General features: G+C 33.9%; 1 protein-coding gene across 1 annotated transcript in view; it reads left to right on the top strand.

Annotated features, from left to right (window-relative positions):
• LOC144449182 (uncharacterized) overlaps nt 1-27,391 on the top strand; it is an 89,514-nt gene that overhangs the window by 44,220 nt on the left and 17,903 nt on the right. Inside the window, exons 2-3 of the mRNA XM_078139684.1 lie at nt 6,900-7,061; nt 20,832-20,881. Of these exons, the coding sequence (XP_077995810.1) occupies nt 6,900-7,061; nt 20,832-20,881 (212 nt within the window). The remainder of the gene's footprint in view (nt 1-6,899; nt 7,062-20,831; nt 20,882-27,391) is intronic.

Here is a 27,391-nt window from a genome sequence, read left to right on the forward strand (position 1 = left end):
GGTTGAATGATGACACCGTGATAAACTTATTGATTTGTATCTGTAATCAAGTACGTATAGGACAGTAATCATCCCTAGATTGATGTAGTCCTACCTAGATCAGATTACTCCGATCAGATTTACATACACTGATTACCTGTAGTTTATCTTCACATACACTTTCTGCAGTCTCCTTACGGTATATATATACTGTGTCTCTTAGTAGAAAGCTTGTATGAAAACTCATGAATAACGAAAAATAGAAACATTTGAAGAAAAAAAAAATGCAATTTAGCAAGTAATTCCAAATTTATGAAATGCAACATCCATTCGTTGTCTAGCCTACAGACTGTCACTACCATCCATGGTCATTATCACTGTCACAGAATACATTCGTAAAGTGGCCATATGGATTAGAATTTGGTATTTATTTTTAGATTTTTAATTTACAAAACAATTTTATCATGGCTTCCTACGTGAAAAATCAATGCGAAACAACATAGACCAAGTCTGTGTTTGTAACTCAATACACTGCAAAAAGCTAAAAAATGTGTAAAAATGTTTGTTATCGTACGTACAATAACAAACATTTTACACACTTATCAGTCTTTTGCCATTTATTGAATTACAAACACAGACTTGGCATATGTTGTTTCACATTGATTTTTCAAGTAGGAAGCCATGATAAAATTGTTTTTTAAGTTAAAAATCCAAATAAATACCCAATCCTCATCCACATGGCCACTTTAAACTGTGTATTCTGTACTAGTAACCACTACAAATCTCTGGGCCATTCGTAGTCCAGTATTCATCCGTTGTGCTTACAATCACACCTACAGCGTTCTGTTTACCATATATACATACAGTAACAAAAATATCATGAGTGAATGATCATCAACAGTCAAGCTTGAAGCATACCAGTGGTTATACTGACAATTTGTCTTGTCTAATGTAATGGATTCACATTATAACTTTATCAGTTAAAGGGACACTTTGAGGAAAACACAGGCTCAGAGACTTTGTAGCCTAAAGACATGTGTCGTTGGCCTTCAAATGTAGTGATCCTCCCTTAATTTTCCATTGATGAGTCTCTAGCCCAGAGACTTTGCTACATGTAGCTGGCTTGTCAGTGTTGTTTGTCAGAACATAGACTTACCTGGCTGGCTTTACAGTGTCATTTTCCTCTGAAAAGCCAGTGTGTTGTGTCAGCTAGCCAAGTCTATGGACTAAGCAGAACTTAGCAGTGCTATAAAGACTGTGGGCTAAGCAGAACTTAGCAGTGCTATAAAGTCTGTGGGCTAAGCAGAACTTAGCAGTGCCAAGTCTATGGACTAAGCAGAACTTAGCAGTGCCGAGTCTGTTGACTAAGCAGAACTTAGCAGTGCCATAAAGACTGTGGGCTAAGCAGAACTTAACAGTGCCATAAAGACTGTGGACTAAGCAGAACTTAGCAGTACCAAGTCTGTGGACTAAGCAGAACTTGGCAGTGCCAAGTCTGTGGACTGTGGAAAGTCCACAGACTTGGCAAGTCTGTGGAAATTGTTTCCTTGAGTTTATCTCCATCCATACATTTTACCATGCCTTTGTGTATGTCATCTTAATTTGGTATCAGTAAACTGACCCCAAAACACACCAAATAACCAATACTGTGTTCAGCTAAAATTAAAAACCTTTCAAAATTAGACATTTCATGATATTTCATTGAAGAAAGAATGGTAACAATGTGACTGATAGTGTAAAGGAACAAGTTTATGAAAACTTTATTTTTTTGTTCAAACTTTTGTGATGTAATTTGTATAAGGAGTTGAGGGCCATGAACTTAGATGAACTGCGTTTTGAGATGACAGCTGTATGCATTGTCAGATCTAAAGGATGAGTCGTGTGGGTGGGTAGCAGGCAAAATGAAACTCAGAGTACATCATTTGAATAGTGGTAACAGCGATAATAGAACATCTCTGCAGGCTTTAATCTCAATAAGTAGTCTCTAAAAAATTTGTCACATCTTGGCAAAATCAGGAGAAGGAGTGCGGCTGAAAATTAATTTTCTCACATTCCTCGTGTATAAATGAGTGCATTGAGATAAACATGGTCTCACTGAATGAATACATACTAATGTGGTCATGTTTTTCAGGAAGTCGCCACGCTCCAGGGCTAGATCAAGGGCAAATTCAAATTATCCACCTCAAAATTGAAACTCTTATCTCAATAAATTATGTATACATGTACGTTATTCAGAACACTGTTCTCAATATATACTGACCGAGTATTTTTTTTTGGTATTTAATAACATTTTTATTACAAAAGTACAAATCTTTTCATGGTTGGAAATCGTTTACATTTTGTATTCGGAAACTTTTCGTAAGTTATCAATTTCAAAAACTGTCCCCATTTCTTGATGCGTGCATTTAATTTACTTTTTTCGAACCGCAATATAAAACTCTACACTCTGAATATTTTGTTAGTATTTTTTGTACGCCATCAAATCTGATATTTGTTTTCTGAACGTTGAAATATAAATAAAACGTTTAGCAACAAGAATAACTGAGTAGTTTTCATTACAGCACTGATCTGATATTATGACAAATGATACCTACTGAAACTACATGTACGACATCGCTACGGACATACTTTCCAACATATTTAGGGTATGTTATTGTACAGAAGTTTACTCACAGCTTCAGAATAAATAAAACCCGGACAGCTGTAACAGGCAGGAACAATAAGTATTTTTTCACCATTTTTTTTTTTTTTTTACTTATCCCTGACTTTGAATTCTATAAGTACGACTTTGTAAATCATTGTAACTTAAAATAATCACTGAAGCTGCATTTCCTTTATTTCTTATACATGAAGTCAAAAACCAGAAGCTAGTTTCATTATTTTGCTATTTTTTACCTGTTGTAATTTTTCACTAAATTTTGCTAACTTTTACCTGTTGTAATTTTTTCACTAAATTTTGCTAAATTTTGCCTGTTGAAATTTTTCAGTACATTTTGCTAACTTTTGCCTGTTGTAATTTTCACTACATTTTGCTAATTTTTGACCTGTTGTAACTTTCTGGGCACAATTTGTTGATTTTTGTTGTTGAAAAAATACATCAAAACTTGATATGGAACCAGATGTATTAATTTACATGTCTACAAGTCCTGTATGGTTGTACATGTATGTACACTACTTTGACTTGATATGGTAGGCAATACAAATAAACAGGTGTTTAAAGAATTACATGCAAATAAACATCTGGACCATGTAATCATTTGTCAACAACTTGTAAATGTGTCAGATGCTGATAGGGTGTAATCAGCCATGACCAAAAGTTAAAAAGTTAAAAATGATCAATATTTATCTGGTAACAACTTCTGAGACTCTAAATAAAGTTTGTATAATGGTCTCCACTATATTTAGCATGCAACTAAACTTTGAAAATTTTACTTGAAAGTTTGACTAAAATTTTTGATAGCTAAGATTTGTTGAGCCTAAATTAGGATTTTTGCACCCCTAACTTGATGATTATTAGATTCTTTCTATCCAATGGTAGACTCGACCAGAATGGTTTCTTGTGTAACACTATGTATTCTGATAGATAAAAGCAAACAAGCTATGGAGACATGCTTACACAATAAGTACATAATGTATACAACTCACACAGGAATTTATGATGTAGTGATGGGAAGGAAGAAAGAACTTTAAAGAGTTGAGAAAGAAGGGTATAGTATTGAAACAGTATCCCAGATATTTGCAAAACATTTCAAATATTTATCTGAGTGAGTAAATGGATATGCTGAACTTTCAGTGTATGCTAGCATTGAATATAACCTACCTGTAGACTTGAAAAACTATACTGCTACTATTTCAGCTATTCCAATGTCCCATTTTGATTTTTTTTTTGAAGGATGAATGAAAAATCAAAATGACATTTAGGAAAACTAAATAGTGTAACTGCATTAGTCTACTAGCATTGGATGGTATCGGTAAAATTAGACATTATTTTGATTTCATTTACTCTTTCAAAAAAACAGTTAACTTTTCTGTGTCTAAGAGATGATCGTTAATGCGGCCTGTCTTCAATATTGATATTTGTGCCTTAACCCACAAGGACACTGGAATAGTACCAGATCATCATATAGATTGCTAAGCTGATCTTCAGAGTCTTTATCGTATTTTCACCAATGCTGATATTTCACCCCAAAGAAAACGAAGACCCCTTTTACATGCGGGTGAAGGAATTTAATACTATCAATTTTTGGAAACAGGAAATTTGAATCATTAATTTGAGATAGAGAGAGAAGTTTAGCTGTCTTCATATTATGTGTCTGCAGAGGAATTGCATCACTCCGTCCGCCCCATTATCTATTCATATTACCCTTGGTTTGTATTGACACCAATTTCACGCTTATTTAACCTTTTCATGGTGTATAGAATTTCCGATAAAATGGGCCTTCCTCCAATCACAAAATCTCATTAGATGACTGATAAGAAATGTGATAAGCAGGGAAAGAGGGGAATGATGTCACACGCTCATTTGCATATTGATGCAAAGTCGGCCATGTTTGGTGTTGCCTATCATTTAATTTCAATCCCAAATTTGAATCAGAAGTTCAGACTACTTTGCATTTGTACAAGGCTGTAGGTACTGTTATTTGTACTGATCCTCATGAAAGTCAAATCCAGCTTCTTTTTTTTTTTTTGCATATAGTGCCGTTTTAAGTCGTTGTTTGTAATAGGCTGTCTAATGGACTTTTGTATTGATCTGTAGACTCTGGTAATGAAGATAAAATTAACTGAAGAAATGGCCATAAATAGTATCTGATATCATCTTTCTACAAATGCACTCCCTCTTTAATGTTGTCCGTCGCTACATAAAGCACTTTATAAAATGCAACCCTCTCGTCAATACTATTTTCAACATTTTAAAGTACTATTTAAAGACACAACCGTTTTTCAACGCTATTTTCATCATTTTTTATAAGCCTATATAAAGATGTAATTGTGGAAAGAAAGGGTTACTCATAAACATTAGTTTCACTTATTTGAAGTAATAAAACAAAGATAAAACCCATAATCAATGTTATTTCCCATTATGTAAAGGACTTTTATAAAGATGATATGGATGCAATGAAATCTTAGCTTGTTTGGTCATGTACTCTTCTTGTAAATGAGAATACTGTACACTCTTCTTGTAAACGAGAAGACTCTTGTGTCTCCGATTCGAGTACAGTCCCAGACTATTTAGATCTTGGATGTTGAACACAACAATGTATATAACCAAACTATTGAGATTTCAGATGTTGAACACAGCAGTCAGAATAGTGTAGATGGTTATAACCAAACTATTGAGATTTCAGATGTTGAACATAGCAGTCAGAATTGTGTAGATAGGTATAAACAAACTATTTAGATTTCAGATGTTGAACACAGCAGTCAGAATAGTGCAGATGGGTATAACCAAACTATTTAGATTTCAGATGTTGAACATAGCAGTCAGAATTGTGTAGATGGGTATATATAACCAAACTATTTAGATAGATTTCAGATGTTGAACACAGCAGTCAGAATAGTGTAGATGGGTTTAACCAAACTATTTAGATTTCAGATGTTGAACACAGCAGTCAGAATAGTGTAGATGGGTTTAACCAAACTATTTAGATTTCAGATGTTGAACACAGCAGTCAGAATAGTGTAGATGGGTATAATCAAACTATTTAGATTTCAGATGTTGAACACAGCAGTCAGAATACAGCAGTCAGAATTGTGTAGATACGTGGTAACAAATAATAGATTTTTACAAACAGAAACTCATGGATGTCGTCGAGGTAGACAGTGGTTCATATTTTGTCATGTACTATAGAATACACCCTAAGGTGTGCAAACGTACATGTCAGCTTTCATCAACTTGTATTTCCAACCTCGGGCTAAAAGAATGTTTCAGTTGTTAATATACATATGTATGTATAGGTTGAAAAGACGGCTTTGTACTGTGGTACTGTAGGTTAGTTTAACGAGGAACCATTTCCTCTTCCAAATATCTATCTATACACATACATGTAGCTGCTACTGGAAAGTTTGTTTACTGTGTTCTTAGATATAAAGACTTCACAGGTAATTTTGTAACCCTAAGAAGTATTTAATTACCTGTGGGTAAACATAGAACCCATTACACCAAAGTAAAGCATGTTTTTTTTTTTGTGTGTGTGTGTGTGTACTACAATTGTTTGTAGCATCCATATCAAAGGCAAAAGTATATTGTTTCATTTGCTATACATGTATTTGCGTAGCAGTATGCAGTATGGTGCAATATGTGTATCTAATCAAATTGATTTTTGGTCCATACCCTAAATTCAGTACCACCTTCCAATAAATCCCTATTTTAACTTACTTATATACAACTTATAGATCTCTAAATGACGGTTAAAATGTTTGATTATTTGTATCTTAATAATATTCAGTAAATGTAATGTTGGTTATCAGATCAAAAAAGTATCACCATAGTTACTGCTAGTACTGGTGTAAGTAAAGGTTGGCTACTAAACAGTAGGTTGATTGACTTCCTTTAAGAATTTTAGTTCTTGAATTGTATCAAAAACCGGAATTTAGATTTTATCTGAATTTGCCTTTTTTTTCCTCCTGCTTACATGTTACATGTCTAATACTTAGTCTTCAGATCCAAATCATGGACAAGAAAATCATAGAATTTGTGGCTTACATGTTACAGCTCCAGTGAAAAAAAACAAAAATGTCTGGAGATTGAAATTTTCTAATTTGGAAATAAATCCGAAATTTTCACCTACATCTTTTTGTTTTCTTGTATCATGCTTGTATCAATTGTCATAGCAACATTCTGTTAACTTGAAACCAAAATTTGATAGAGAAATCTGTAACTGACTTTGACTTCTTTTTTTTTGACCATTTGTATTTTACAGCTCAAAACTTAGACCCAAATCAGGTGGACCGACGAACTCTTCACAAGATTTCTGAACAGAAACGAAGAGAATCATTAAAGCATTCCATTGATGTCCTAAAACGTGCTGTACCAGATTGTCGTGATCTTAGTGACCAAAGTCAACAGAATGTACTTCTTAGAGGTGAGTACAAGATAATGTTATGCCGTCACCAAGGTTTGGAATGAGAGGTTGATATTTTAAATAAAACCCCAGTGAGTAAACATGGTGTCCCAAATTCTTGTCTCAGTTGAGAGTTAAATATATTCGACTGTACTGTATGCCATGGAATCAGTGTTTCTTTTCATACATCGAGAAATTCTGAAATTTTATCAGCACACCACATATTTCAATTGTTTTGCATATTTTTCAGTCACCCTTTTTTTTTTAGCTGAAAGAAGTAAGTTGTTAAAGTCAAAGAATGCATAAAGAATTGCTTTCTGGATATTTGACTTTCACTGTGGATGTAGTGTATTGAAAGTCCCAAGATGTAGTGTATTGAAAGTCCCAGGATGTAGTGTATTGAAAGTCCCAGGATGTAGTGTATTGAAAGTCCCAAGATGTAGTGTATTGAAAGTCCCAGGATGTAGTGTATTGAAAGTCCCAGGATGTAGTGTATTGAAAGTCCCAAGATGTAGTGTATTGAAAGTCCCAGGATGTAGTGTATTGAAAGTCCCAAGATGTAGTGTATTGAAAGTCACAGGATGTAGTGTATTGAAAGTCCGAGCCAAAACATCGTGAATCGCTGTATAACTTTATAAGAAATTTACTGATAAACCAACAGACTATTGGTATTCAAGAATAATAATAATAATAATCTTTATTCGTCTGAAGAAATTCGGAAATTTGTCGCCACAAGAACAGTACCCTAGCAGCTACATGAATATCGATTAGATGAATCATTAAACTTGATACGTACATTTTAATTGTGCAAGAATTGAAGTAGAATAAAAATTGTGCCACGTTTATGGATTCTCTTCTCTGACACTCACTGTCTGTTTTGAAAGTATTAAGGATAACACTGTTTTGCCCAGTTATTAAAGTTTCACAGATGACACTCTTTTGGTGCAGACAGATTTGATGGCTGTGAATATTAAACTTTTATATCTGACTACTCTTCAATAATACGAATATTTCTTTTGTAAAAGATGTGTTGAAAAAATCTGAAAGCATTGAAAACTTTGCCATGTTTCAGCATGCAAATCAGTGCTTATAAAACCATAAGCTTAACAGCTGTGCGATACTTTCACCTAAAATTCATAAATTTTAGTAATAAAATCTATTCTAGATGTTTGACCAGTCAAATTTGATGCTTCTTTTTGAGACGGCTGGTTAACAATGCAGCATGCTGCAATGTAGGTAGTGTACCCTAGTATCTGTTTACCCTCAAAATTTTAAAACTGCCAAAAAAAATTCCCAAATATTTGAGTACTTTTGAGACAGTGATATGCTTCTTATATTTTGGGTACAATACTGTTGTGGTTTTGTCTGTTTATCTTTTGAAAGAATTCTGTGAACTCTAAAACTTTCCTTCATCACCACAATTTCCTCCTGTAGGGCAATTTATGCGCATTTTAGTAATGAAGTAAGTAAATGGCCCCCAGTTAATGTTACATTTGATGCGGGAATACAAATTGAATTTATCCAGTAAATGGCTCTATTGCATTTTGCATCATATGGTGAAATGTTTGCTGTGTGTATGTGTGTGTGTGTGTGTGTGTGTGTGTGTGTGTGTGTGTGTGCACGCGCGTGCACGCGTGCGTGCATGCATGCATGCATGTGTGCGTGCGTACGTGCGTATGAATTCAGTCTAGGTTGCCAGGAGGTCAGGCATACAAACAAATATGAAGATTTAAGCTTTTTTTAGTACCAGATATTTTCCCACCTAACAGAAATTTAACAAAATGTTTGTTTTTCTGTCACTTTTTTACGTGTAACATTTCATTGTTATTTTTTACTTGAATCATAGGAGCATACCTCAGTCCTGAAGAGTTGATATGTCAAACTAAAACTAATTAAACAAATTGTTTTTTATCTGTATTTTATATGATATTTTATGAAATTCCATCTTTGTTAGACTGCCATTGCAGAAATAGACCTACAGTCTTGAAAATATGTCAAAATGGTTTTCCCGCCAAAAGCTATTGAAACAAATTCTTGTTTGATCAAATTTCTTGGCATTTCTCTAATTTTTTAGACAAAAATTATAGAAACATAAGCATTTTAAGAGTTGCCGTCACTTCTGTCGTTTTAAAGGTAACCGCATTGACGAAAAAGATCAATATAAAAAGATGGTTTTTCATGTCATTCTGCGTACATATCAGTGATAAGTCAAATGGTTATCAACAGACCAACCTGGTTGTTCTGAAAGCCTGAAATTGAAAATAGAAATGCATAACAAGATGACTGATAGGTCCTCTTGACTTTAGAAATCTGAAAATAACCAAACCTTGAAAGTGTTTTACACAGAATTAGCTTCGACACTAAGAAATAGATGTTATAATACATAGTGATGCTCTCCTATGGTTCTCGCTGTCTTCTAGAAAATTCATTAAAAAATCTGTGTAGCAGGGGAGTTGGAAAACCATTTGATGAATGACAGCTTGTTGCGTAGGACAGACATTTGGGATCTTGGTCTTCAATTAGGAATCTTAATGCACTTATTTCAAATGCCCAAACTCAAATAAGTACTCCGGCTTCCGTACTACTTTTCTCCCTCGTTGAAGGATGTTTATGTCTTAGCTGCAGGAAATGAGAAGTCTTTTCAGTTTTTCAGCCTACTGATGAGGTACGCTGCTGAGCCACACATGCACCGAGACGCCATCCCAACCTTTTACCGTCAAACACATCACAATTATCCTCAATTTAATACAGATAATCTGGTTGGATGTGATAATAGTGAAGCTGTTAAATTAGCCAATAAGCACAAGTCTTCGTGACTTTAAGCAATATCCTGTCTTACTTATTTCTGCCTCGGTGATCAGACTACTATTTTCTCATCATATGGATATTTTTTTTTCTAATTTTTTCCTGTTTCATGACTTTACAGTGTAAATTTTAAAATCATGAAAATGACACAAAAAAATCTGAAGTACTAAAATTACTGTGAACATAATTTTAGTGTGATAATTTCTTTTATTTCTCTATATGAAATGTTGTCGTACACTCAATTTATGTTTTTACATGATATCTGCCTCAAATAACTACAAAAAATCTTTGGATGCAACTACTAGTTTTATCATTATCAACACACAAAATGCAACTGCAGTGCTACCATACGGTGAGATATTTACTAAAAAAGTCTAAATGCAAGTAACCATTTAAGGGATACAGGTTATCATTAAAATTAATTAATAGACAGTTTTTTTGCTCGGGAGAAAATCTGGTAACACTGGAATAGATTCCGATATTTTGTATTAAATGTTCGTTGGGATCCCTAGTAAATAAAGATATATGGAGCACTGACGTTTGGATAAATGGTGTTCGACTGTCCTTGGGATACTGTGGTAGATTTTCTGTTAGCAAAAACAATTGTGGGGGACCTCCAGTAAAATACCTTAAACATGCAAGTAGATTTTCTGTGTGCTATCATTGATAGAAACACAGATGCGAGTATCATTGATATCATTGGTTCAAAAAAATGTAAAACATAGTCCAGGTTTACGAGAACCGACACAAAGACATCTGACATGATTTGATCAGGTTGTACAAGTTGGACTTGTAGTTGCCAGCATTTTGCAACAATTTTAGTAGCCATGTGCATATATTTTATTGACTTAACTTAAATTCGTTCCGACGTAAGTACGTCTGTGTGTGTGCATGTGTATGTACGTACGTACGTATGTACATACATACATACATACATACATACATACATACATACATACATACATACATACATACATACATACATACATACATACATACATACATATAAACATACATACATGCATACATACATACATACATACACACATACATACATACATACATACATACACACATACATATAAACATACATACATGCATACATACATACAGTAACATACATACATACATACATACATACATACATACATACATACATACATACATACATGAATACATACATACATACATACATACATACATACATACATACATATCTCCATTCATAACTTAACTCCATATGGGTGATATACTGTGTACCATCATAGTTCAGGATATTCAAAATTACAAATTATTCATTAAATTATATGTTCAATGAAATATCTCTTTCTTTATTGAACATTAAAATGCAAAAAAAAACAAGAAACTTTCATCTCAAAATAAAAAGGACTGTTTGACAAGGCACCAGCAGAATACAGCTACAGACAATGGATGAAAACACTACCTCCATCATTGTATTCAATTCATACACGCAATTCAGAAAACAACTGTTACTTGAATGAATACAGTGACTGCATGTTAATGAAAGGAAATATTTACCAAACGGTTGATAGTGAGAAAGTCAGGTGAAGATACAGGCTGTGTGTGAAAAGTTTGAGTATGAGAGGATAAAAGCTAATTGTGTAATTCTATTGGTTACAGCTCTGTTATCCATCTGTGCTGTACTCCATGCCTAAGGCAATTTTACTTGTGTTTGATGTGCTTTGCATTTAACTTTTGTGCTAAAACTGCATCTTTTTGAAAGTAGATAGCTTTAACTGAGGCTCAGTGATATTATGGGTTTAACTTTTGTGTTAAAACTGCATCTTTTTGAAAGTGCATGTCGATAACTTTAATTGAAGCTTGCACCAGTGGTACGTGTACATGGCTACTGTTTGTATTGAAATTGAATAACTGATCATAGTAATCCTTTCAGTTTGAAATGTGGAAAAAATCTTTTTTTGAAATTTTTTTTGGCAATTTTAACCCAAAATTGTTATACTGAAATATCGATGAGTGCAACTTTCATGGTTTCAGTCCAAAATACTGTCGATATTTGTCAAAAATTTTGAAAATAATAACAATTTGGTCAAATTTGATCGTAAACCAAATTTTGTACACAGCTGTATGCATTAGTGTATGAAAGTTCTGCTTTCAGCCCAAATTCACTTAACATTTATCAAAAAACTGTAAGACTAGGTACAGTATCATTCAAACATAATCTAACTAATTTAAATTTGCCATTTTTTAAGTTCAACTGCAAGACTAAATCCAGTACAGTAAGTAATTTATTTATTATAGTGACATGGGGGGTAGTTTAAAACAATTCCCAGTCCGATAGACTTCTATGTCACTTAAGACTTCAAGATAAAATAGCATACATGTGCGCATGTTGTCCATGACAATTTTGTGCTTCCATGACAATCATGGGTAACTCACTGGGTTTGCAGATTTAGATCCATACAAATGTACATATACATATAGACAGACATAACCATTCATAACTACCGGAATTACCAGTACATGTATGTCTGGGGTCATTCCAAAATAAAACTGACATATAAAAAAAGTACATATTGACATTATATTATTAGGTACACATATGGATATCTGGGGGTTTTTTGTTGGGTATATGCAAATTACAAAATGTCATGGGAGCTTTGTTTTGTCAACTGACCAGTATATTTTTATTGTTACAATGATATTTATAAATAATATGATACTGTTGTGACATTATAAATACCTGCAGTAGTACCAGGACAAAATGTCTTGAATCTTCAAAGAGCGTTTTACCTTTTGCGAGACTTTTTTCATGAAGTTTAGTTCAAAATTAACATGACTTACTGTATATTGATATAAACTTGCCAATAGGGAACTTGCAAACCTGCCATGTTGAATGTTGTATCATGGTAATAAATACTAATCAATTACTATTGTAAAAAACATTGTTAGATCATTTTTTTCAAAAATTTTTTTTTGAAATCTTCTAATATGCTGCTGATAAGATGTCTGTTTTGTTGCAGCATCATGGCAATAGTGGTTGCTGACTTTATAGTGCAATTTATAGGACGCTTAAAACGTAAAAATAAAATAGAGTACATGGTCGTATGTCGTCCATGACAACTTTGTGCTTCCATCACCATGACATGCGTAACTGGGTTTGTAGATTTGGATCCATACAGGTGTACATATACATATAGACAGACAAACATTATTGGTGACATTTTAGACAAACTATTTTGTGCAATTTGTGGGAAACATTTTCACGTTTTAGATTTAGCTCAGCTCAAAGATGTTAGATTAATGGTAAAGAACACACAGTTGAAAGTACATGAGGTTTAATCATGGGGTTACCATGCATGCCTTGACAACTAGGACACCAGAACGTAGTTGCCATGTCAACCAAGATAATTTGAAATATTGGAAATCTTCGGTGCATGTAATTTTTAGCACAGCTGAACTGAGGTTCTGTAGTGCTATAGGCATGATAAAAGCATCACTGTCTGTCTGTCTGTCTGTCTGTCTGTCTGCCTGCCTGTGTGTCTCTGTCTGTCTTTCTGCCTGCCTGCCTGCCTGTCTGTCTGTCTGTCTGTCTGTCTGTCTGTCTGTCTGTCTGTCTGTCTGTCTGTGTGTGTGTGTGTGTGTAAACAACTTAAAAGTCAAAAACTGCTGGACCGATTGCCTTGGTAGTTGGTGAGGATATTACTTTTGGTGTCTATTTGGGAAATTGTTCAAAACAAAATGATCGCATCACAGCTATATCATTATACAGTATCTGCGTACTAATGTTTCCTCCTAAACATCTTTAAGTAGTGTTTTTTTTTTTTACTCCATGGGCGGTTAAAATATGGTTTAAAAAAATGTTGGGTAAATCGATCATTAGTTTTACTGTATGTTGTCCTGGGTCAAAGGTCACTGTATGTTTCTAACATTTGACTCTCTCTGTATACTCATTCTAAGTCCAGAGTATTATTTAAGGGTGCCAGCATAGACCCTACCACGAGTAGTGCCAGTCTGAGTGACTTTTACGATTGTCTTTTTAGGTGTTTAATTTATGGCGGGTGAAACGAGGTCTTCTTTCAGCAACACTACAACAGAGTGTATTGTGTATGTGGAATACACAGGGCAGTAGACTAAACAATAATACATGCTACAAACAGATACCAGTATATGATGTAAGGATGACTGGACAAATTACTCCTGTCAACAAAAAATGATCTATTGGTGACAGTTATCTATTGATAAAATAAAAAAGCCAATGACTGCAACTAGTCAAAATGATCTGCAATATGTTCAATGTATTTTATGCCATACTGTTTCTAAAAATAGTGAGAGGAATACAGTTTTATGCAACCGGAACCATGCACATTTATGATCAAGCTAGGGAGTCAGGATTGGGACGGGATAAGATAAGGCTCCCTATCCAAGTTATATATGATATTTTACCACATTGACCACTGTTTGACTTGTGCCCCATTTATTGTATATAATACACACCACTGAGCAAAAGTACAACTAACAGTGACCAAGGTAGATTCAATCTAATTTACATATACACTTATTTATAGTAAATAGTCAATATTTTATCCACTTCATTTCACTTGCATTCCGGCAACACATGCCGACAGTAACTAAAAATAAAATGAAATAATATTAACGATTGCTTATTGAAAAATTCAAGTAAATTTAATCAATATGCTAATGTATTTCAAATTTATTAATTTGTTAGAATTAACATTTTATTGGTTTTGGAATTCCAACATGTCCGTTGTTCCCTATTCGTATCAGTACTACAGCATAGTATTGTGCAACATGTGATAATTTTAATACTTATACCAATATTCAGATATAAAAGACATTTTTACAACGAGATTACGTGTATAGTTTGTAGCACAGCATATGTGAATCTTAAAGGGGTACAAGCTGAGTTAACATGTATTTGAACGTTGCTGTATATTTAAAAGGTACTCGCAGTATTGTACCTACTGAAGCACACTTAACCATCACTTGTAATTGACTGAACTCAAACCTGGTATTAAGATATAACTCGGGGGTTCGCGACAACACGGAGTGTCGCAGTCACACGTCAACGAATAGTTATCTCTATGTGGTCAATGAGGGCGCACAGTACAAGGTTATTCGAGTACAGTCATGGAGTACGTTATGTAGATGGTATCGGTACAATAAAATAATTCATTTAGCGTTAATTTTAGTAAAAAGCGAAACTTCGGGGACGGTGAGAGAGTTTAGATATAACTAGTAAACGATCTGATGACGTAATTTATGATACGTATCAAAAAATGTTCTGGAAAGCCCTACTTTGTAATCAACTGTTCTAACAATGCCAGAAGACAATCATAATGTTATAGAAGACATGTATCAACATTAACAATACATTGGAATGTAGTTTTATTTAAGTATTTTAACTTGAGTGCAAAAACGTATAAACTGAAGCTTGTGCCAATTTTTTTTCACAAAAGTTGTGATCGATAACTGATACCAATATTTAGAAATTCCACCATTTTCTGTGTGAGCCTTCTACCGTAACTGGGGTTTATCCTGCAGCATGTGGGACGCTTTGACATAAGTTGTTGATGACAAATATTCTGGTCTATTGATTGTCAATATGTAACCATCACTCACTTGTTCAGTCATGCATGTGAATATTTTAAGAATAAAATAAAACATGTTTGTTAAGTTTGTTTTGTTATTAGTCAAACAAAGCAGCGATTGTTTGGTTTGTTCAATGGTCACACATGAATGGGTTTATGAGAATTCAACCAATAACACAACGTGATTTTGTGTTCGGTGTACAACAAAACAGAAACTTTAACACGGAAAGGAGTGCCAGCTTATGTATTTGATATTAATCTTTATATAGCTCACATGTGGGTTTTGCAGGTTGTATAGTGGAGAAGCCCAAATATAGGAGGGCCTGTAAGCTGTACTACCGAGGTCCACAAAACCCATATCTGGGCCGTAAAAGTTTTATCATATACCCCACGTAGTGGCACGGAAACATCATTTGAATCACATGATCGCAAAATGGAATATTATTTTATTCGCAAAAATGTAACAATAGTGAAGAAATTAACAATGCCAAATTTAAATTTAAATTACTGAATGGATATCAATGAGTACGCCACTTGCCACATTTGGGCAAAGTGTGCCAGGATGTGATATGGAAAATTATTGCTTGGGTTTCGATGCATGTTGAATTGCATTGGAAGAGGTACTGGGTATATTATAAGTTTACTTATTAATAATAGTATGAATTATATAAATGTTAGTGCATATCAAAACAAAAAATATATGTAAATAAAATACTAAGAAATAAATAACAGAACACAGCCACGCAAAGCATTTATGTTGGGAGAAGGGCATTTATATAGTGATAATATTTATGTATTTATATCAATATGAATCATTTAAATATGAATACATGTCGAATGAAAATTTATGTTCATGAAAAATGTTGAAAAAATTATGAGCACTAAATGCTGCATATGTCACCATATTGTGACTTGGTATGGTCGGTACATATTAAGTAGTTTTCTTTCAGTGTAACAGATCGTCATTTGATTTTATGATGGAAGTCTGATACCATATCTATTGTTCGCGGTTTTTTGTCATTTTCTAAAAATAAATGATGAATAACCAAAAACATGCATCAAATAATTAGTCCCAAGGGCCAATGCCCAGAAGAACTTTTTGAGTTGGCGCTGTCATTGTGAGTGTGTATCTGTGACATGTGTACATCTATGCATTTTTTCTGCATCTATTTCTCTGCTGTTTAAATAGCAATTTTACTAGTATTTAAACTTGGCACAATGGTGAGATACTTGTAGTAGTGTAGTTGTCTTACTAGTATACACATAACTGTTTCCCTCAAATATAATACAACAAAGATGATAGAGTACATGGATATCAGTAGATGAAATCAGTTTTAAAGGCCCATGATGCAGTCCCAGGTTCTCGCATTAGTGCTATTTTATCAATGGTGCATGAAGGATCAGAGAGAATCAATTTTTGTTGTTGAGTACCAACTTTTTCTATAGCTCTGCCGGGTAGATTTATCACACCTAGATTTTAATCTTGCTTAGTCCAAACTTGACCTGTAGTCCCAAAATTAACCAAAAAAATGTTATTAGAACTTTATCTTCATGTAAGGTTTATTATAAAAGTAAATCACTTAAAGGCTTATTTTGCCAGTAATTTAATTTTTTTTTGATAATATCTAGATTACGTTTGATGGGAATTAAAATTGACAAATGGCAATTTTTTTAATGGACAAATGCGTTGAATATTGAAACACTGTCTTTGTAAATGATAATGTATACCTCACGTTGTTGATTGTATCTACTTCAATTTGAGATTTGATTAAAGAAAACTGTGTCTTTTATTCCGTGATTATGAGAGGCTTTGTGTTTGTCCACACATGCAGTGTGGCGTCACCACATTAAGTTGTCGCCTTTGGGACTTCACCAGTGTCACTGGTGGTCATGCCTTGTTTTGTCTTGTCTTCTCTGTACTGCGCCAACCACCTCTAACATGAATATACACATTCAAACCCTCAAGCAAGGAATACCAGAACAACCAAGGAGTGAATGTTGTAAGAAATTCTTTAGCAATACAGCCATCAGAGGCAGTTTTAATTGATGGTGACAGAGCGTTCCAGGTAGGGATGGTCCTTGGATACAATGAGTATTGGGTATAGTCTTTATTTGCATGGATTGTTCCGTAGTTTTAAGCTGTGATGTATGTATGTACATGGTACATGTAGATGGTCTATTTCCTTGGTTAGTTTCTCTTAGTGAGTTTCTTTATAGACTGTAGTTTGTCAGCCTGCCTGTAGTATGCAGTTTTTTGGAGGGTGGCCTGTAGAATATTTGTAACACTACTGGACAGGTCCATGTGTATTGACATCTGTTTGGTGGATAGGGACATATCACAGGTCATTGCCATCCCATCAAAGACAAGGTTAGGTTTTATAGTTAGTGAAGGGGTGAATGACCTGTAGATATTCACATCTGCAAGGTCAATGTCTAGACGTCAATAAAATCCAGTCTACTCAACTATTGTACAATACATCGTTAAAAAAAACACCATCACAGATGCACTGATACTGGTGAAGTGAACAGTGTGTTAAAGTCCTGGAAAGCTGCTAGTGGTGTGGCAAGATCCTCGTGTGGTCTGTCCTGGAAAGATGGGATCATCACAGATTCACAGATAATGGGGTCTGTTTGTTCTGGAAAGCTGGGATCATCACAGATGCACAGATACATAGATACATCTACTAGTGGAGTAAGCAGGGTGTGAAAGTTCAGGGAAAACTGGGATCATAACAGGTACACACACATATACATACCAGTGGAACAAACAGGGTGTCAAAGTTCCGGAAATCTGGGATCATAGCACACACATATACAAACCAGTGGAACAAACAGAGTGTCAAAGACCTGGAAATGTGGGATCATAACACAAACACACACACACACACACACACACCAGTGGAACAAACAGGGTGTCAAAGTCCCGGAAATCTGGGATCATAAGGCAAATTGATATCAGTGTAACAAACAAGATGTCAAAATCCCGACATATCAAAAATCAAACCCACATGTACCAATCATTTTCCTTCTACTTTTTGATATTTATTCATTCAACTACATGTACACTTGATTTCATGTTCAACATTAAGAATAGTTCACAAGCAAGAAAGGCTTTAGCCCTGATTGTTACTGTCCGTCAAGCATTCTAGTTCCACCAAGGCAAGCCCAGCAAGTGCATAGCAGCAGCATAAAGCCAAGGACTCTGTAACTATAAAAACATGTAATGTATAGCTTATACTCTTAACTTTAAGAGACAGTGAATTGATAATCACACCTCTAAAAAAACACTATATGTGCTTTGTATGGAGATCGCAAAGGACCATAAAGTCATTTGATGGCTTGTTAGTTTCCTGTGTTTCAATATCTTTCAATTTAATGAAAATAGTAATCGGTTGATTTCTGAAAGAAATGCCATTACTCAGGCTCTTTAATTTTCATTACCATTCAAGTACCTCGATCTTTTCCCCGCCACATTTACTCCGTAAGAACTTCGATGTTTACTAAGAGAGTTTGTACACTAGTCTGTTTTACTAAACGATTCCTTTCTTTGTTAAACCTACACTAACTGTAACTTGAGTAGTATTTTTCCGATGACATGTGACAACCAACAATTTAAGTATACAAATACCAATAAAGGTTGATTGTATCCATAATTATTGAAAGTGTGATTGCATGGGGGCGCTCAGTTTTGGATGTGGACACCCCCCCCCCCCCCCCCAAAAAAAAAAAAAAAAAAATTCAAATGGATATATGGCACATGGTATGTGTTATTGGCATTGTTACACAAATATATTTACCCACAGGTGATTCAATACTGTTCACGGTGTACAATGTTATGATTAAGATGTTATATCTAACAAAATATTTTCAAAAACTGTTATATGTACAGCTAGTGTGCCTTTAATGTTAGGTCCAGTTTGATTGGACTAAAATCTAGGCATGCTAGTGTACCTGTAATGAAAGGTCCAGTTTGATTGGACTAAAATCTAGGCATGCTAGTGTACCTGTAATGAAAGGTCCAGTTTGATTGGACTAAAATCTAGGTATGTAAAACAGTTGTCTGGCAGAGTTATCGAAAAAAGTTTATCCAGAACAAAAAAAACCTGATAATATGCAATTCCTATGGTTCCATTCATAAGATAATACAAGAACCAGGGATTGAATCTCTGGCCTTTAACTAGTCGTGAGTGGTAGTGTATTGAACTCTACACTGTCCTTTCCTTAGCTTGTACCAGTCTGGCACAATGACTCCAAGCACATCCATCCACAGTTTTATATATAGTTGCTTCCGTAGAAGGAATGTCATTCACTTGCTAGGGCAGGGAAGGCTGTTTGCAATGTCCTTCAATTACACTGGAATAGTTTGGTGGCAGTCAAGCAAATATGGCAATATCTGACCTTCACATCGCGTTCAACTTAAAAATAGTGCTTGACAACAAACAAGTGCATGTACAAGTTATGGGAGTGAAAAACATCCACTTGTACCCTTTAGTGTGTTATAGAGGAATATATACATAAGTGATTTGGAGTGTTGGGAAGTGAAGCTCTCTCCAAAGATGTAACGTAACAGTAGTGATGATATTCATCCTTTCTGAAAAGGAAAAAGAATAATTTTAAAGATAGTGATGAAGATAAAGTAAACATTGTTAGAGCGCCAACATCCAAAATGTTATTGTACAGAGGTGCTTCACATAACATAAATTGAATTGACTGATATTAGCATGATAAACATTTGATGTCTGCTACAAAATTTCCACAACATGAGATTTTTTTTCTGGGAACAGCTTGGTGAAAAATATAATTACCAGCCCAAGTACTCAGCAGAAGAAATAGCAACCATTGTTGTTGTTGTTGTTGTTGTTGTTGTTGTTGTTGTTGTAATTTCTGAGATGTTTACTGTATTAAACTCAGAATCATGAGAATGGCAAGTGCCTTGTTATTCAATTTGTAATGTCTTAAATCAGAGATAACATTGTATGTGATAGACAGGACTTGTAAATTTATGCCGGTGTATATTTTAAAGTACAAAATGTCATCGATTCACTCCAAACTTTGCTTTAAATAGGTACTTATAGAAACTGATACCCTCCACCCCTGTCCTTATATAATGGAATAACTCAGTCAAGAGTTATAGTTATATCAAATAATCATATACTTGAGAGGTCAGGGGTCAAATGTCAAAGGTATTGTTTTGTAAGCCGATACTTGTTTGTTACTACTTGTTTTTGTAAGGGATACTGATGAGATGTTTGTTTGTTTCAAAAGATCAATGGTTTTTTGTTGACAATTTTTGTGATGAAAGACATGCGACTGTGATTTTACCAAGAGAAATAACAACATTGTTTCATAAATTAGTAATCATTTCACTAATTTTTAATTTTTTTTTAAATTTCAGCTCATAACTATATTGTCGATATGTTAGGAAAGCAACAGAGGAACAAAATGGTAAGTTGAACATTTAATTGAACAGTTATAAAACATAGCATGTATGTATGTTTAATCTTCCCTGTTGTCATAATGGTTTGGCCCAACTACAATGAGTATATAGATAGGTTTATTCCATGTTGCAGGAAAGAAGGAGGTTACAGCGTTAACAGCACCCTCGGTCTGTTTTTATGTATTCGTACATACAAAGATCTGAAATCATTTGATTCAGAATATTCTATTTTTACATTCAAGGAATTCAAATTTCATTAAAGCGGTTGTGGAGAATATATTGCTCATGGCTCCAAGAATCACTAGGACAGTCCAATATAGTTACTTTGGAACGGTAAATTGGAAAGGAATGCGACGTTTCAATCCATTTAATACGAACCTTGATCATGCAATGATTTAATTATTCAGCATCTTGAGCTGTTTTCCTTTGATTTGATTTTCACCAATTTTATGAGATGTTGAAATCATGTTTTTATGGACTGCAAATAGACACATAAATAAAATTGAAACACGGAAAAAAAGTTTCAAGTAAATTAATATGAAAGTACATAACATGTACATGACTTGTGTATAATATATCACAGGAATTGTTCTCACCGGTATAATTCACTCAGTGTTGAACTGAGGATTGACATCACCCATTATTCTGTAAATTGCAAACAAAATGAAGATAACTATGGTGGTTAAATCTCTGATTTTAGAGTAGAAAGGTTATGATTTGACTTCTTTTTTCCCCCTTTTTTTGTATTTGATAACATTTTTATTGGGCTTATTACAAAGATAAAGATACATATCTTTTTCATAAATGGAAATTTCACAGAAACTTTTCTTATTAATGTTATACTTATAATTTCAAAAAATGTCAAATTCTTAATATGTACATTTACCTTACTTTTTCTAACTACAATATGAAACTCTACGCTCGGCATATTCTGCAAGTATTTTTTTGTGTGCCATCATCAACCTGTTTTTTTTTTTCCTTTTCAACACTTTGAAATATAAACATAATGCTTAGCAACAAGATAACAAAAAAATTAATAATGATGATAGTTGTTCATCACCTAGGAGGATTTGTCTTACAATTGAAATATTCTTAAGTCCTGTTGTCCTAATTCTCCTCTACAACACACAAAATCCATCCTTACATTTCTCGGATTCAACTCTAGGACAATTCATTTTTGTGATAATGGTTTGACTTAGTTATGCTGTATTAAACGATTATGCTTTTTTTTAAAATACAAGTGACCAGTGTCTTTATACAGATTGTTATCTTATCACCAAGATTAGAATTTCACCTCAAAATATCACTGATTTGGCTTCTATTCCGGGACTGATACATCAACAACTTTTGCAACCTTTTTTTTTGGCTGAAGTATAAAAAGTCCATACAAATATGACTCTGAGAAATGGAGTAACTAAAATGGAGTGTTGTATTTGAAATGTAAGAAGTGATTTGATTGGATCAACATATCATTCACATCAAATGATGTTGACAATCGGTCACAGTGTATAGAATGATAAAAAAAAGTACTACGTTCAAACTTTTATAGAGCTATTTTGTATGATAGGCATCAAAGTGAAGTGTTCCCTTAGGAATTCTCCAGACAGTTTAACTAGGGAACAAAGAGACAGCGTCTATTGATGTTTGCCATTATGACTACCTTGTAGTTTGTCGTTAAAAAAGATGTACTTTATTCAGCTTCCAGGGCTTAGTCCAATGGCATCAATAGTTGTGTTTTATCGAGCTTCCAAGGCCTGGTCTTGAGTTATTAGCAGTTACACTGTTGGGTTGTTAATTAATTAGGTTCTGAGGACAGTAGCTGGTTTAGTTAAAAGTTGCATTTATTTTGCAGACTATTCAAGTTTAAATAGTAGCTGATATACAGTTGAGTTTTATTCAGCTTCCATGGCCTAGCAGTTAGAAAGTCTAATTTTATACAGCTTTAATAAAGGCCTTCCAGTTGTATGGTTTGATTTTAATCTGCTTATACAGCCTACCAGTTATACGGTTGTATTTTATTCAGCTTACAAGGCATACCACTGAGTTATATGGTTGGATTTTATTCAGCTTACAAGGCCTACAAGTTATACAATTAGATTTTATTCAGCTTCCAAGGCATACCACTGAGTTATATGGTTGGATTTTATTCAGCTTACAAGGCCTTGATCTTACAGCCATGCTCAGACCTGGATGACCATATTTCTGAGTGGGTTAACTTGGAAATCTTCTGCTTTGCTCGGGAGATTTAGTTGAGCGTGTCAGTTTGTGTCTCAGATAGAGAGTGTAAATACAGGATTGTGTAGTGCATCCCTCTGGTATTGTCAATTGATGTTATTCCCATTCCCAGGTGTGGTACATTAGTATATGTAAATGAACACATGGGTTTATCTGAAGAATAACATAACAATTCTCTGTTTGAACTGCCCTGTGTTTGAACAGTATTAGAAATAAAAAATCTCAAAATCTCAGTTTGGAGATTTGATGAATGGAAACGGTTCGTGTGATGACAAAATATGAAATTCTAGAGTTTGAAATGTTGTACCAGAAACATGATGGCAAAGAATTAAATTAAATTGAATTGAATTAAATTGAATTTTATTCACCAGATACAAATGAATAAAAGTGAGTACATTTCATTGAAATTATCACGGTAATGCATCCGGTGAGGACCAGAGAAATAGTTCGATCTGAACAAGCCCTATATAACAAAATGAAATATTCAAGGAAAAAGTACAATTGCATCACTGCACAATAAATAGAAAGAAGAACGAAATGAAATGATATTAATAGTTGTAGTGATAAATAAACTGAAAATAATACTAATAGACTAAATTGAAGAAATTTTGTATTCTGGATAAGGTTAATTTTGTGATATAGTTCCAATAATCTTAGAAATCATCCAGTGATTCTGAGTTTAGTTTTAAATTTGTGCCAAGTTTGAATTATCTTGAGAAATCAACCAATGATTCTGAGTTTAGTTTTAATTTTGTTCCAAGTTTGAATTATCTTAAGAAATCAACCAATGATTCTGAGTTTAGTTTTAATTTTGTTCCAAGTTTGAATTATCTTAAGAAATCAACCAATGATTCTGAGTTTAGTTTTAATTTTATGCCAAGTTTGAATTACCTATAAATCATCCAGTGATTCTGAATTTAGTTTTAACTTTGTTCCAAGTTTGAATTATCTTAAGAAATCAACCAATGATTCTGGTTAAAAATTCAGCATTTGTGTACATACACCATGCAATGGAATAAAAATGGCATGGAAGCGAAATAAGATACCATAGATATGACAACCTAAAAAAAAAAAAAAAAAAAAAAAATGAATGAAAAAATAACTGATAGTTAATGAGAACCACTGATAAATATATGGAGCAGAATGATGTAAAGTATTTGGTGATATTACTACAAATCCAAACAATATCATTTTTACCATGCACAAGTCAAGTTGAACAAAAACTGTAGAATTTATAACCTGGTTGTTCTACATCAGCACGTCTATATTCACAACAGTTCATGTCTACACTGGTTCTGCTATGTTTGAAATATGAGTCAAAACTTTCAAACTTGCCATTACTTTCTCCGATTTTTCTTTGATATTACTGGCGCTGTTATAATTATGTTATTCCCCAATAATTTCCTTCATTCAGCCAGAAAATACTCATGACCTAAGAGTTGTCACTACTCATCTGGTGACTCATATTGACAAAGCCCCTTAGGTCACTCATATTTTCCTTGACTGACTGAAGAAAAATATTGGGGAATAACACGTAATTACAGATAGGGGTCTCGTCAAGGAGATGAATATACCTTAAGGTGACAAGTGGTATACAGTTATCATGTTTCAGATATTATCTATCTAGTCTTGGGAAGAACTTTCTAAAAATCTTATCATTGAATTCATTCTGATTCCTACTTTCCTTAAAAATGTTAAAAGTAATATATTTGATGATAACATCAGTAAGTTTGAGAAATGTGTCAGTTACGTGCTTATCATCATTTATCCATTTTATGCACAGTCCCAAACAACATTGCAGGGTGTTGGCCACATCATCGTATTTATAATTGCCACCGAATGTGTTTAAAAATATGCTTGATGCACCCAACAGAATCCATGGATCTCATTGGTGCAAGGCGAATCACATGATCTTACAATTTGAATATTTGCAATCTGGTGAGTTGGCCCCAGAACATGCATATGAACCGTATGAGATATTGTGTTGAGGTAGATGAGATTTTAATGATTGTGACAAGGTTAACTGGAGTCATGAAAACATCAAACTGTTTGAGCTCAGTATCAAATTCAGATCACTTGTTAGCTTGCTCGCTCTATTTAGGTTGTGGAATTTTGGTATCAGCCACATGTAGATGTCAGTGTTTATGCCCGGTAGTCACAATGCATGCACCATATTCTGTTAGTACATTGTCATTTCTTTCAAAAATAAGAGTCAAGTTTGTACCTGGAGTGGATGTTTGATGACTGAAAAAAAAAGTGATTTCAATGCCTCACCTAGATTTTTCAAATTTGAAAATATCCCTTTTATGATAGGATTTTGGTTAGTAAAATATCACATCAATGACTATGTTAAAAACATAAAGTCTTTAAAGAGTCAAAAGGTTTGAGAATGTTTCTGAAGTTTTTGCTGTAGCGAAGATAGCCATGGGATGGTTGAATGTTGAGTGCATAATCAATGGTCAGGTGTAATTGTCCGCATTCTTCATGCCCAATTAGAGAAGAGACTCTCAAATCATGAAAGACGATATCGAGGTGATGATGATGATGAGTCTGATGTGTTCAACAATGTGTATCATTGCTATCTTTGACAGTTATTATTTCTTGTCACATTTCAGATCAAATTAACCTTGGCCTTGAGCCCTCACCACTTCCTACAGCTTGCATATAATCGTAGATTCGTTAAACTTAAAATGTAACTTATAAATTGTTTTCATTTTATACAAACATAGCAGAACATTTTCTGAAAATCATTTCAACAGAATCAATCAACTGACTTAGGGAGCATACTTGATGCTATGTGAAAGATTTCCAACTGGCTTAGGGAGTATGACTTGTGATTCAACGGACTTTTGAACTTTATTATAGTGGGAATCGTATTTCATCGTTGTTTTTATTCGTGGGAATATTCAAACAGTTTTTTCATACGTGAATAGAAATCAATAAAAAAAATTTGTTCTATTTCCCTCCTACCATGTTGTTTATTTTCACACAAAAAATAGATGACACGGGGAAATGAGCTCTTGAGTAATATTGACATTATCAAATATTTAGTGGTACATGTACATTTCAGTGTTTTTCACTACCATAAAGTTTATATACATTGTGCCTGCCAAACCATACGGTTTCAGTGAACAGAAGGTCAGAGGTCAACCGTGATTGGAAGTAAATGACACTGTCAATATGGTTTGTTGGAAATATCAATATTGTAAACTGCTCATCTAAAATTATTAGACAATGTCGGTTTATAGTACAATGAGAGAAAACCGTACTGTTCTATTTGTTGCATTTAGTGAATACAGCCATTCACACTCATGGAGGAAATATATGGCACTATTTTGTTTTTATGGAACCATAGCTGGAGGAGAAATGGTAGCATTTTACTATCGAGATTATAACTGTAGATTGACTTTAGATTAGAGTTCATAGAACTTGATGCAAACTCTTAGAAGTGAGACATTTATTAATGTTCTGTGTTGAATGATTTCTGTAATTGTAATGGTAGCTATCGCAGTAACTTATATCACGTGAACACTGAAGATTCAAGAGTGTACAAAAATGAATTATCTTTAATAAAATTCTGAAATCAAAATATCAAATTAACGTTTAATACTATACACAAATATGTACATAGACAGACAGACAGACAGACAGACAGACACATGACACACACACACACACACACATAGTATGTACATACATACATACATACATACATACATACATACATACATACATACATACATACATACATACATACACACATAGAAATGCATATGGAACTTGTAAGTCAGTCCGTATAAATAGATGTAAAATCTGACGTTTCGAATAAAAATTCTTTATCAAGGTATTTATCGGCAAGCTTCAGACATGTTAGGTAAACACCTGAATATATCTGAATGTTACATACATACATGCATACATGCATACATGCATGCATACATACATACCTACATAACTACATACATACATACATACATACATACGTACGTACATACATACATACGTACGTACGTACATACATACATACGTACATACATACGTACGTACGTACGTACGTACATACGTACATACACATACACATTTTAGTTTATAGTTCATACATTGGTGCATATTACAGGACAAGACAACTAAGATTTTGTCTTTGTACTATATCTTAATTAGAACACAGCAGACACTATTATATAAGTTGAATAAATTCCACCTCTGATCAGGGAATATATACCTTTAATATAATCATGAAGACTTGTATACACTATACTCACCATTCCCATGGGATATCCCTA

This window comes from Glandiceps talaboti, chromosome 18 (assembly GCF_964340395.1).
Source record: "Glandiceps talaboti chromosome 18, keGlaTala1.1, whole genome shotgun sequence".
NCBI lineage: Eukaryota > Metazoa > Hemichordata > Enteropneusta > Spengelidae > Glandiceps > Glandiceps talaboti.